This window comes from Taudactylus pleione, unplaced genomic scaffold (assembly GCF_031769625.1).
Source record: "Taudactylus pleione unplaced genomic scaffold, aTauple2 ptg000535l, whole genome shotgun sequence".
Classification (NCBI taxonomy): domain Eukaryota; kingdom Metazoa; phylum Chordata; class Amphibia; order Anura; family Myobatrachidae; genus Taudactylus; species Taudactylus pleione.
This window is the reverse complement of record NW_028284937.1, coordinates 7829979-7844649: the sequence shown is the minus strand read 5'-3', so window position 1 is coordinate 7844649 and position 14671 is coordinate 7829979. Positions and strand designations below refer to the sequence as shown.

At 40.5% G+C, this 14671-nt stretch overlaps 1 protein-coding gene across 1 annotated transcript in view; it reads left to right on the top strand.

The window, feature by feature from the left end:
- Positions 1-11610, top strand: part of SYT5 (synaptotagmin 5) — a 354594-nt gene extending 342984 nt beyond the window's left edge. Inside the window, exons 7-9 of the mRNA XM_088450947.1 lie at positions 3015-3132; positions 4228-4361; positions 5466-11610. Of these exons, the coding sequence (XP_088307073.1) occupies positions 3015-3132; positions 4228-4361; positions 5466-5675 (462 nt within the window). The 3' untranslated portion in view covers positions 5676-11610. The remainder of the gene's footprint in view (positions 1-3014; positions 3133-4227; positions 4362-5465) is intronic.
- The last annotated feature ends 3061 nt before the right edge of the window (positions 11611-14671 follow it).

Below are 14671 nucleotides of genomic sequence, written 5' to 3'. Positions count from 1 at the left end.
TGAATGTAATTCTCTCCCTCAGTCCATGTCAGAAGCTCTTATAGTAGCGTTACCAAAGCCGGGAAAAGACCCTAAACAGACGGAGTTATATCGGCCCATTTCTCTCCTCCCTACAGACATTAAAATCCTTGCTAAAGTTCTGGCCATTAGGTTAAATCAGGTGATTGCCCAGTTGATACATCCGGATCAAACTGGATTCATGCCAGGAAAGTCAACCTCGCTTAATCTCCGACGCCTTTTTACCCAATTGCAGATCTCACATGAGGTCCCCTCTTCTAAGATAATAGTGTCACTAGATGCCGCTAAGATGTTTGACTCTGTAGAATGGCCATTTCTATGGGAGACAATGAGTAGCTTTGGGATAGGCTCTGGTTTCACTAAATGAGTTAAATTGCTGTACTCGGCGCCTGTGGCCAGGGTATCGGCCAATGGATATACTTCATCTCCCTTCCCTCTTTCGAGGGGTACATGGCAGGGCTGCCCCTTGTCACCCATTCAATTTGCTATGGCCATTGAGCCATTGGCTTGTTTGAAATAGGGCTAGTCCTGCTGTTCAGGGATTTTCAATGGGAACTAGATCGGATAAAATAGCATTATATGCTGACAATATCCTGCTCTTTGTCTCAGATTATGACACTTCCATGCCTAATGCTCTTGCAATTATTAATTCCTTTGGAAAATATTTGGGTCTGTCGATAAATTGGGATAAATCATGTGTACTTCCCATTAGGGGAGTGTGTCCTGTTGCTCCGCTTATACCACTCCCATTAAAATGGGTAGACTCGTTCAAGTATTTAGGTGTATGGATAACTAACGATCCTCATAGCTATGTGTCTTTAAATATTAAGCCACAAATAGAATATTTAAGATCCCGGGTAGATACATGGGGGAAATTACCATTACCGCTCACTGGCAGAGTAAATCTTATAAAAATGGTTCTACAACCCAAACTCCTTTATGTAGTGCAACATTCCCCAATTATCTCCCCCAGAGTGTGTTCAGACAAATAGATGGATTGTTATCCTCCCTGATTTGGGTTAAACGTAGAGCCCATATTCCATTGAATACACTTACTAGGTCACGAGATGCTGGGGGGCTGGCACTACCCCATTTTAAGTTTTATTACTATGCGTCACCATTGGCGCAATTGTGGACATGGACACAGGTTACGGAGGTGGATGAATTAGCCGTTCTTCTGGTGGGGCAGGGATCTAGGGGGCATACTCCACTTCAAATGTTACTTAGTAGCAACCTGAAGGGTGTTAGAGCTCCATTGGTTAGACAAGTGGTTTTGATTTGGAGACAGATCACGCAGATTTTTCAGGGACAGGGATGGGATCCTGATACCCCCCTACTTAATACCAGGGGGCTTGAGGAGCTTGCTCTGCTGCAGATTAATAAGGCCTGGGGGAAATGGGGGGTGAACGCGTTAGGACAATTATATGCGTCTGGAGTGTTTAAGACTTTTGAACAACTGCAAAGTGAGTTTAATATCCCAAGACAGTAGTTTTATAGATATCTTCAGCTTCGTCATGCTATAGACGCACAATTTGTGGATGCCCCTCCAGTGTTCCGAGATTCCCCTGTTAAAATGTTATTACAGGCTGCTGGACCAAGACATTTGGTGTCTGTTATGTATGCAGTCTTGATGAGAGAATATCATGGTACGGATTTACCATCTATTAGGCAAAAATGGGAAGCTGACCTTGGACTATTGCCAGATGATGTGTGGATAGGAGCACTGGGTAGTCCAAAAATGGCTACTACAACAATTCGGTTTCAACAAATTCAGTTGTTCCTGTTACATAGAATATATTTAACGCCAGATCGCTTGTTTAAATTCGGTGGTAGATCTGATTCAAAATGTCCAAAATGCAATTCCCCTAATGGTAGTTTTTGGCACTTATTATGGACATGCTCTATAGTCAGTTCCTTTTGGGAAGAGGTCAATTATATATTGGTGTCCACTGGTGTTCCCCGGGATGTGTTAACTCCAATGGTGTGCACTTTAGCTGCTCTTGGAGAAGATACACTAGATACATTTTCTGCACAATATGTTGTTCATTTATGTATGCTTTCCAAGGTTTGCATAGCTAGAACATGGATGGCCCCTGAAGGTCCAACGATAGGACAATGGATAGCACTGGTAAATGAGACCTTGGCGCATGAGAAATTTGTGTACGTAGCTAGAAAGGCTGAAAAGAAATTTCATCTTATCTGGGGTAGATGGCTGGATTCATCATATGTGCGGAGACTGGGTGAAACTAGACTTGATACTATGCAGATAACCACTGGGGATAGAGCTGTGCGTAGTACTGAGATTCCTCATATTTAATGTGATGTAGACGAGGTGATATGTATGTGAACAGGGATATATATTTGCATAAAGAAGATGTGTAATTGCTTCAATCTTGCTGTATCATTTATGCCCAGGGTGTATGTCCTGAATAAGAACACGTACTGTAGTATGCCTTGTTTGATTTATACTATTGTATAGAATATATGTAATATGACCACACACAGACTGTTTATTGTGATGTAAAACAATTTTTATTTATTTTTATTACTGTTTATGTTTCAATTTTTTCTTGAAAACAAATAAAGAAATTATTGAATTAATAGATATGAGATAGATAGATAGATAGATAGATAGATAGATAGATAGATAGATATGAGATAGATAGATAGATAGATAGATAGATAGATAGATAGATATTGGATAGATAGATAGATATGATATAGATAGATAGATAGATAGATAGATAGATAGATAGATAGATAGATAGATAGATAGATATGAGATAGATGGATAGATCTGAGATAGATGGATAGATAGATATGCACCATATTTATTTTTGCTTTTTTTTTAAGGGGGGGGGGGGCACCAAATTATAACTTGCCTCCGGGTATCTGGGATGAATTTACACCACTGTATGTGTTTAATCTTAATTCTAATCAGGCCATTCTCATATGATCATTGCATTGTCTAATCTTTGCAATGTGTTTTCTTACAGCAAGAGAAGTTAGGGGACATCTGCTTCTCTCTGCGATACGTGCCCACAGCAGGGAAGCTCACTGTGATCGTGCTGGAGGCCAAAAATCTGAAGAAGATGGATGTAGGAGGACTGTCAGGTAAGTTACTACAAGTGATCTGCATTCTGGGTTCTCTCCAAACTGTGCCCATTGTCTATTGCATATCAGTCTCATGTCACACATACTGTACTTTCGTCTATATAACAGCTAGCCCGCTACCCATGGTATAGTTAGTGGTCACTTGCTGAGGTTCCCTTACACCTCTTCACCTTAGATGCAACCAGGGCAGATGCAAAGTTTCTGGGCACCCTAGGCAAAATTTCACCAACTGCCCCTGCTCCCTCCAATTTATAATATGCCACACATCAGTCTCCCCAGTTTATAATATGCCACACAGTAATGTCCCAAATTCATAATATACTATATAGAATATGCCACACAGCAGAGAACCAAAATCATAATGTACCTCATAACACTGCCACAAATTCATAGTATGTCACACAGCTGTGCCACAAATTCATTATATGCCACTCAGCCATGAATTATGCAATTCCATTTTTTTTGTAGACTCAGCGGCGCCCTCCAGTGGCCGGCGCCCCTAGGAGGTTGCCTATCGTTGCCTAATGGTAGCACCGGCCCTGGATGCACCTAACATAGGACATCTAACGGCAGATAAAATCTGCAAAGTTAGTTTTTGCATAGGCCTATATAGAGTGTGTTTGGCCTCTTCAGAAGGCCACAGACTGTGCTTCTGACCAGGCTTAAGTAATATGCGGTCAAGCCTACCAAATTGGCCAAAAGGTGCCTTCGGGCCTAAGGAGGAATACTTATAGACTTATAAATGTAATCTCATGGTTCCAATCTACACAAAAATTTATAAGAATCTTCTTTTACAACTGTACAAATAGTGCAAGTGCCAAATGCCTCTCAGATTTTGGACCAATCTTCGATGGAAATATCTTCTTAGACCCCTTTTTATGCTCCCACCATCCCTAGCAATCTCTACAAACTCTACTGTATTATATATGTTTTTCAATGGTATTTGACCACACAGTTGAAATATATGTGGCTATCTTCACATAAATACTTTTACAGTGCTGGTCTAGAACATAGCTCTCCACCTCATGCTGAATGGTATGTTCATGCGAGATTATGGCAGTTGTTTCACTTTATATTGTTTCACTCATTTACTAGATCCATACGTTAAGATTCATCTGATGCAGAATGGCAAGAGACTCAAGAAGAAGAAGACCACAATCAAGAAAAATACCCTAAATCCCTATTATAATGAGTCATTCAGCTTTGAAGTTCCATTCGAGCAAATCCAGGTGAGATGCATGTTAGTCAGAAAACACATCTTTGTACTCAGAAGCGAAGAGCATTTGATGTAAAATTAATCTTTTGAAGTTACTTTCCAAAGCCACAACATCATGCAATATTGTTCTAAGGTTATTTACTAATGTACCTTTTATGTACTGTATATATAGAAGCTATTGATTTATTACTTAATGCGATCAGTATTACAGTGCTAGGCAGATATCAATTCATGGACTTTGCACGATCCACCCAGCGCTATCCAGCAGAATATTAAAACAAATGTTGCACTCACAGATGTTACCCCCTTGGCCCACATATCCAGATACATTCCCATAAAAGTAGGATCCCTTGCTCAACGTTCAGGATAAATTGCACTGTAAGAGTTGTATGTTTTGCCATTTTGAATATTAACTATAATGTATTATATTCTGTTACCTTTATCATACTTTCTAGTGATGTTTCGTGAATACTCTATAGAGGAGCTACTATGCAGACACAGGTTTTCTTCTATCTCTAGGAATCAGCAACAGCCTCCAATCAGTTGCAGTAGCCACCCTGCCTTGGAAGATCACAGGGACATAGTGAGGGGTGTGCAACCACACAGGATACAAGGTCAAAGAGGCAGAACAGTCTCCGCCCCAAAGGCAAATGCTTACAGCTTGTCAGGTGGCTGAGGGAGCACCCCATTACACGGAAAGACTCAAATCTTTCTGCTGGGAGGTTGTGCCAGCATGGTGTGCCTCTGAGCCCTGCTACGGAGCTAGGCCTTAATGCACAGGTTTCTCTTAATTGTACTCTCCTCTTTCCCACTGCAAGAGTTTCACAACCCCATGGATAGCACTAGACATGACTCCCACGGGAAGTAGCCACATCCTCACAGATACGTGACCACACCCACATTGTAATACAGTGACACCCTTGGTGTAATGTTGTCATGTCTCCATCTTTCTGTGGCCTAATTCCAAACATTGGGATGTGCGGCTGTGTGAGGGTCTGATATCCTGAAATGTTGGTTTGGTTCTGAGCCATTGCCTGTCCACAAGGGATAATACAGCAGTTTAAATTAATTTACATATATTATAGTTTTAATAACTTTATTTCTCCTCTGTCCACAGAAAGTGCAAGTGGTTCTTACAGTACTCGATTATGACAAGTTGGGCAAGAATGAAGCTATTGGAAAGGTCTTTGTGGGCTGCAATGCTACAGGGACTGAGCTCCGTCACTGGTCTGATATGTTAGCTAACCCCAGGAGGCCCATCGCACAGTGGCACACTCTACAGCCAGAGGAGGAAGTGGATGCTTCTCTTGGAATGAAGACCTCATGATGTCACTTCCTGTGTGTGAATGAGTGTGAGTGTATGTGGGCACTTGGAGGTGTTTGTGTAAACAAGCGCCGCTCCGCGTGCCGCTGTGTGTATATACTTGTTCAAAGCTGTAGCTGTACAATAGCTTTGAGAAGCCTCCTGTTTCGTGGTTATTTGTAAATTACTAAAATATTTATATGACTTGGCCAAGAGGCAGTATCCTTTTTCAGATTTCTCAGATGGTTTAGTAACTATGAACACTAAAGTACTTGGTCTAATAATTAAAAACTTTTTTTCTGATAGGTTATAAAGCATAGAGGAAGTCCTGTGTGCATTTTTACAAGTAATGGTTATTTCCAATGCTTGAGTTTTAGATACGGTATTTATAGTTTTGTCCGATACAGCATTAGAAACTTTGCCTTAAAACCTTATAGGTGAAGTAAACTTGAAATAGAGCAAGTTTGTTGGCTTTAGAATTGTTTGAATGATTAGGGATGACATCACTGACATGTCTGCTGTAAGGCTTATGGCAATTCAAACAGATATTTTGTAAAAAAAAAAAAAATGTTCTTTCTACTGCAGTGCAGCCACGTTACTGGAAAATTATGGCTACAATAAAACAGCTTCCCAAAGGGAATTGGTAACATAACATGTAGTTGCACTTGCACTATCTGCAGTCTATATAGTCGCTCAGAAAGTACTGTATCCTGGAATTTTTAAATTACAGAGCAGAATCGGTGGAATATAAACATTTTGGACTGATTATCCCATATACAACTATACTGGCAATTTAAAATATCAATACACTTTTTGTATAACCTCTGTTAAAATAGAAAGAAGACTTTGTAATTGCCCTTAGTTCTATCCTCTAGACCACAGGTTCTCAAACTCGGTCCTCAGGATCCCAAACAGTGCATGTTTTCCAGGTCTTCTGAATGTTTTAAATATGTCTGCTCTAGACCAGTGTTTCCCAAACTCATTACTCAAGGAACACTAACAGTGCATGGTTTCCATTTTTCCTAGGAGGTGTATAGGTGTATTCATTACTGGCTGACACATTTTAAAAGATCCACAGGTTTAGCTAATTATTTCACTTGTGATTATGTGAGAAGACCTGGAAAACATGCATTGTTAGTGCTCCATGTGTTTGGGAAACGCTGCTGTAGACCAGTGGTTCTCAACTCCAGTCCAAAAGTACCTCCAATACTGTAGGTTGTGTTTTCTGGATGTCTTTATTCATGCACAGTTGAGTTGGTCTGTTTTGCTGGGCAGTAACTATTCCACCTATCTCAACAGACAAAAATCCTGAAAATTTGACCTGTTGTGGGTGGTACTTGAGGACTAGAGTTGAGAACCACTGCTGTTGACCATAGACTCTTAACAGTGCATGTGTTACAGATCTCGTACTGTAGTTGGTGCTCAGGTGTATTCAAATTACTTAACTTGTGATAGTGAGATCTGTAAAAGATGCACTGTTAGGGGTCCCTAAGGACCGGATTCAGGAAACACTGCTCTAGACCAGTGGTTCTCAACCTCAACTCTCCAACAAGTCATGTTTTGAGGATTTCTGTCTGTGGAAGCAGGTGGCATAATTACTGACCTAGCTAAATAGATTAAATCACCAGTGCATGATTCATGAAATCCGCAGAAAAAGACCTGTTGGGGGTACTTGAGGACCGGAGTTCCACTGCTCTAGACCAATATTTTTGTAACAACAGGAAAGATCTAAAACAATGAATGCAAGTAATTTATGATTCCTATGTTTCTCAACAGCTAAATGATTATATTAAACCAATTAATGATCGCTTTTAATCAGATTTTAATGTTAAATATTTAATTTTAATATTTTGTATACATACTGAATTCCACTGCAATTCTATGTGTATAAAATATGTTGAACAAGACAAAATTATAGAACTGAAAATGAACCATGTTATTTAGTTAACACTGATGCATGGGTCCCAAATTTAATTCAAAGTCTATATCTAAGCACGACCAGGGGTGTAAGCAACTCTAGCCTAAAGAATTGAATATTTAATTTTGTTGCCTGCTCAAATTGTCTCCCCGCTCTTATTTGCAGAACATTACAGTGGCATTAGGGGTAGCTTTCAAAAGGGAAGAGTGAGTTTAGCGATAACAATTATAAATAGCAGAAAACATCACTGAGACACGACTGATATGATATGTAATATATATTTATCTATTTATGTACTTTTTAATTAGATCATACAGTTTATCAGTGACAAGTCAACTTAAAAATATCATATAAAGGGAAAAAGGGGGGAGAGGGAGCAATTGCACAGGAAAAATGTTGATGTACAAATCAATATATCAATAGGGAAATTAGGAGATCAGGGGGTGCTCCCTGGAGTCATCAATATGGTAGTAACTTAAAAATACATAGGTTTCAACACATTGATCTAAATTTTCTTAAAGTTACACATTCTCTTTCATAAATGGGAAACTTGTACATGAGCTATAATTTTCTCGTAACAGAAACCAACTGAATTAATATGACATGCAGGGATTACATCAATTTTTATATTTACTCACGGACCCACTCTATACCTGCCACTCACTGCCACTCCTTACTAATCAATAGTGCTAATTACTAAGGAGAAAAATAGTTTGAGGGTTAAAGTTAGAGAGAAAGGATTATGCCTCTTTCTAGATCCATCAAGGGTATCACTGTTGGGGGTGTCACTACAACAAATACATTAATACATAAGAATTAAGGAAAAGTGTATTTGCTTCCAGAGGACTGATTGTGACAATCAACGTTCTATTTGTTTTTCTTTTGCAGTCACTGGAAAATAGGACTGTAGGAGAACAGTCAAGCACAGTGTGTTTGAAAGCAGGGAAACTATAGCGTTTGGGTCCCCACTTGTTGCCTTAGCTACTAAGACTTGGAGATCTTTAAGTGCAAAAATGGCAACTTTGTTCCCGTGTAGCTCATATTTGTTCTTCTTTCTATCCTTTGATGAGATTTGTTTAGATTGTAAGCTCCTATGGGCAGGGAGCTCCATACCTCATGTTTCAGGTATTTATTGTCTGTGATTTTGCTTGTACTGCGACCTCTCTTATTGTCTAGCACTGAGAAATATGTTGGTGCTTAATTATTGTGACTATTAGGAGAACAAACATTTGCTAAGTAGGACTAAGTTGTACACAAAATGTGCTGTTCATTCCTTATTTTGCTTCGAGATTGAACATGATTTAAAGATTTATTAGGACATAAAGGTATAGTTGCCATGCTGCAGTATCACAATCCACATTCAGACACACAGAACAATGTTTTATAACAATATGTGCAGGAACCAATGAGATATCTGCTATCATTAGTTCCACTTGCACTACGATGTTCAAAGTTGATGTCGCATTGGTCGCTATGGATTCTAGCACATTGCATTTAGTACAGTAAGCCATCAAGGTCAAAGAAATTCTAAACTAGAAGAATTATAGGTGTCAAATTAATAAATTAGTTTTACCCAGCAGTATTTATACCCAATCCATTACAAACTGCTGTAGTTATCTCCCTGACTTTAAGACACATTCAAAAGTGGTCCTGATGTAGGATAACAGCAGAATTATAAAGTATAGCATGTCAGTTATATGTGTTTGACATCACTAGCAGAGTCCCTGTATATTTTCCCCCTGTGCGGCCTGTACTAAGGATTTTTGTTACCTAGGAGACTTGCAAGTTCTAATAAACTGTCAGAGTGATGCCAGATAAAGAGCACCATGCTCTAGTCTAAGCAATCTCTGTTTCTTTATTTAGCTCAGTAATATTCAGACTTTTCTATATAAAAATGTCCAAAATGTCATATTACTCACTCTTGATATTGCCTGCCATTTTCAAGAGCACTAATGCTATGTACAAAGCACACTGAACAGCAGAGAGGCTGTGAGAGCATGCTTTCAACATTTTGAACATTGTGTTAAAAATGAGGACAAAGTATAATGTTCTGGTTTTTATTTTAGCAGGTCTTCTTTTTCCAGCACCCAAGGATACAGGGCCCTTCAATGAACAATGGGTCTGATTCTTTGGGTGCAGCAGCGATGCTAAAATATTCTAATGTTGCAGGAAGCGTCTGAAGATGAAAGATGCCCCCTGATGGCATCACAGATCCGAGTGCTTTGTCCGAAGGAGCAGCATCTGATCACCATCGCAAAACATCGGTCGCGACACCTGCCATCTGAGTGAGCCTTAGGCTACACAGAATGGCCTCCGCAGCTCCTTTTGCCGAGGTTAGTAAATCTGCATCGGAAGACGCAGTCCCTGGTCACGGCAATCCCAGTAAAAGGGGGTGATGCGTCCCATTTTTTTGGAACACTGGCTGTCACCACCTATTCCCTGCTCGAATAGTGCTGCGGCACGTCAATCATGCTGCGACTTCGGGGCAAGGAGCACATGTGCACTGTAAATCCTGTGCATGCGCAGTTATCCTCAGAGTTTACGTAGAGCATTAGGTTTGCGTACAACTCTGAATATACAGTAAATGTTAGACTGAAGCTTACAAGCCAGACAATCCCCCGCTTTGTTTTGTAGTTGGCAAAATACTGATGGGTTCACCCTAGTATACCTCTTACATTAGTCTTGAGAGTAAGGTGTTGGAAAGTTTTTATTACATTGGTCAGATTACACCTAGAAATATACGTCAGCCTACAAAATGCATTTGAAATGTGCATAAACTGACAATTTCTTGGATGGAGCAACTGCTGTCCAGCTTTGTGACAAAGTACGCCCCCTCCATGGCACCTGAATTCTGTCTACACTCATTGGACTTCAATTAAAAGTCTTCTCAAACTACATATTGTTTTTGAACGTTGGTGCATAAGTAGACTCACATACACCCAGCCCGAATTCAGCAAGTAACACCCTCCAATCTGCCCAAATACTCCCCTTAAAACAAGAACAGATAACTCCACATTGACTGAAAATATATGAACATTTATGAAACGACAAGAACAGATAGTGTAAGCACTGTGGAAGTGGTACTTTTCCCACTGTTATAAATTACCGTCACCGTGTATACTGCATGCACAGGCAACACATAGTAGGGATTCTCTTGTAAGCATAAATATGGTGACAATATTGAAATTTTGTTACATTTTGTGTACAAAATCCAGTGGACCAAATTTTACCTTTTTTGATACTTTAGTAGAATATTTTGTGATGATATTGTGACACTCCTTTGCAGGTTGACTGTCTTTCTTATCTATTCCTCAATTCCTATTTACTTTTGTAACAGTTTTTGATTTATTTTGCACCTCCACGTCCTGTTGACAGGTATATGTATTTCTCTTGTTCTTGTCCCCATTTATATCTTTTTGTAATTCATCATCTGTGGTTTCTCCGAAATTTTGTTTTTTCTTGTAATTTCTTTTGTTCCTCTCCGGGTTGGCAACAGTCCCTACAGCCCTTGAACATCCGTAAAGGAACATTTCTCTTGTACAAATCTCTTTTGAAAATGTCACAAATAGACAGCTGCCTAGCATTGTGTATATAAGGTTCTGGGGGAAGTTCATCCACAAAGCTTCAGTACACATTTACCGCACCTATAGGTGTATTTTCTTGCATCCCTGTGTACCATGCATCTTTCTATGTTTGGAAAAAAAAAATATTTATTTTTCAGTGTTCTCATGTTCATTCCATTTTTAAATAGTTACATGCATTACTAGCCAGAAGTTTGTGATTCTTTTGAAAACAATATACAGTAGATCATTTGTTATATCATAAATTGGCATATTACATACAAACAAACAAAAAACATCTCTGCACTAGGTGAACCATTGTGGATGAATCAGCCAGAGCTTTTAGACCCATTTCCCCTCCTGTGGTTTTCTTGACATTCCTCTGTTCTAGCAGTAACGCTGTACTTTATAAAGGTTCCCTTTTGAACATATTTTAATATTAATGTATTTGAATGAAACGTCGTCTGTTATTGAATAAATGAAAGCTATATATTTAAAAAAAAAATGTCTTCCCTCTTTGTAAAAATAGTTATTGCCTTATTGTTTTGTTTTATACTGTAGTTTAATAATAATAATAATAATTGTATTTATATAGCGCTTTTCTCCCATAGGACTCAATCAGAAAACATGGTACATTGTACAAGGATTTGGTGTTGCAAAAAAAATAGAAAACCACACCGAGATAATTAAAATCAACCGAAACCTAGAGAGCACAATAAGCATATTGCAGGGGTGGTGCAGACATTTTGGGAAATACTTCCATGGGTCATATATTCCACCCACAAATGTACCAAATGAGGCAGCCATCTTGGGCGCACTACGTAGGATTACCCTGGGTGGAATAGGTTACGCCTAGAAGAGATGACACAAAATGGGTGGTTGCAGCATCCTGATGCTAGCAGTAGGGTCCGAACATAATAGTCAGGTCCATGTATTTTTCATCCCATCCACGAGTGTACCAGGTGAGGCAGCCATGTTGGACGCACTACGAAGGTTACACTGTGGGTGATAAACCATACAAAAACCCAAGGAATATATGGGAAAACTAACGTGTGGCATATACCCTGTGTGAATAGATCCACATGAAGTACATCCTGCCCATGGAGGATGCACTTCAGTGGAGGTATAGCACACCAGTATATCATACAGTGGAGGTATAGCACACCAGTATAGCATACAGTGGAGGTATAGCACACCAGCATAGCATACAGTGGAGGTATAGCACACCAGTATAGCATACAGTGGATGTATAGCACACCAGTATAGCACACAGTGGATGTATAGCACTCCAGTATAGCATACAGTGGATGTATAGCATACAGTGGATGTATAGCACACCAGTATAGCATACAGTGGAGGTATAGCACACCAGCATAGCATACAGTGGAGGTATAGCACACCAGTATAGCATACAGTGGAGGTATAGCACACCAGTGTAGCATACAGTGGAGGTATAGCACACCAGTATAGCATACAGTGGAGGTATAGCACACCAGTATAGCATACAGTGGAGGTATAGCACACCAGTATAGCATACAGTGGAGGTATAGCACACCAGTATAGCATACAGTGGATGTATAGCACACCAGCATAGCATACAGTGGAGGTATAGCACACCAGCATAGCATACAGTGGAGGTATAGCACACCAGCATAGCATACAGTGGAGGTATAGCACACCAGCATAGCATACAGTGGAGGTATAGCACACCAGCATAGCATACAGTGGAGGTATAGCACACCAGTATAGCATACAGTGGATGTATAGCACACCAGTATAGCATACAGTGGAGGTATAGCACACCAGTATAGCATACAGTGGAGGTATAGCACACCGGCATAGCATACAGTGGAGGTATAGCACACCGGCATAGCATACAGTGGAGGTATAGCACACCGGCATAGCATACAGTGGAGGTATAGCACACCGGCATAGCATACAGTGGAGGTATAGCACACCGGTATAGCATACAGTGGATGTATAGCACACCAGCATAGCATACAGTGGATGTATAGCACACCAGTATATCATACAGTGGAGGTATAGCACACCAGTATAGCATACAGTGGAGGTATAGCACACCAGTATAGCATATAGTGGAGGTATAGCACACCAGTATAGCATACAGTGGAGGTATAGCACACCAGTATAGCATACAGTGGAGGTATAGCACACCAGCATATCATACAGTGGAGGTATAGCACACCAGCATAGCGTACAGTGGAGGTATAGCACACCAGTATAGCATACAGTGGAGGTATAGCACACCAGCATATCATACAGTGGAGGTATAGCACACCAGCATAGCATACAGTGGAGGTATAGCACACCAGTTTAGCATACAGTGGATGTATAGCACACCAGTATATCATACAGTGGAGGTATAGCACACCAGTATAGCATAGAGTGGGGTGGAAGTACATTTTACAAAACAGGGATTAGTAAATACAGCAAACAGTGCTGCAGTTCGGGCATGAGATTTACGGGTGACTGAAACATTTGAAATATTAAATACACAGAATGAATAGATCCACGTTTTTGTTCATCCTGCCAAGAATGAACCATCCGAGGCAGCCATCTGGCGAACTGCGTAGGTTACATCTGGCAGGGTGTGCAAGTAGCGGAAGTATAACATCCAGGTGGAGAAAAAATAAAAAGAATAAATGGTGACCGCATTTTAAGTTAAAACCATGCTAAACTTAATCAGAAATTAAAAAATTATAGAATGATCTGCAAAAAGCCACAGCGCCTCTTTCACTCGAGTGTGTGGGTTTGTCGCATCCAGCAGTTTGTGGAGTTCGATTTGGCTGTAGCATGAGACAGCAGCCGAACCCAGTCTCAGGGGAGTGTAAATGAAGGTGGAGTGGCAGCATTCGTGTGTGTTCGTGAAATGGTTTAAATTTTGGTTAGAAAGTAGTCAAAAGTCCAAATCCAGTTGGAACTCCGGTTCTAACTCCATGCTTCAGAAGGCATGCTTAATATGCAGGCTACAGTGGCAGGCCAAACCTGTGTGTGCAGGCTTTAGAATGAGACCCTTTTGCAGGAGAGGCTAGGTCAGCTGGTATAGTGGGAGGGTGTTTGAGCAGTTTGTTCAACAATGGTGCGGCAAGATGCAGCCTCACAGTTTTGGTTTAATAATGTTACTATTTATACCTGCTGAATATTTCATTGACCCCTTAGAAACAAAGGACTTGATTCTGAGTCACACAAAGATGAAGGTGCGTCTGTGTCTTTATGCTTGACGGATTTCTTGAAAACCCACTTGCAGCATCTTGCACCTGTGAATATCCATCTTGGCAGGGCTGCAACTATGAGGTTGGGGAGTCGCTAGTGGGGGTACATGCTCCAGGCGCTGGATTTTAGGGGCACTGCAGGGCCAGCTTCCGGGACGTTCGACCAGTATGGCCGAATGGGGGCACCACCCCATTGAGGGCGCAGTTCCACAGTTTGGAGAGAGCAACACTCCTCCTCCCGTCTCTCCTTTCTCCATCTGCATGCAATGTATGCACAGTGCACACTGCACTGGGCTCTTGCAGGTTCGG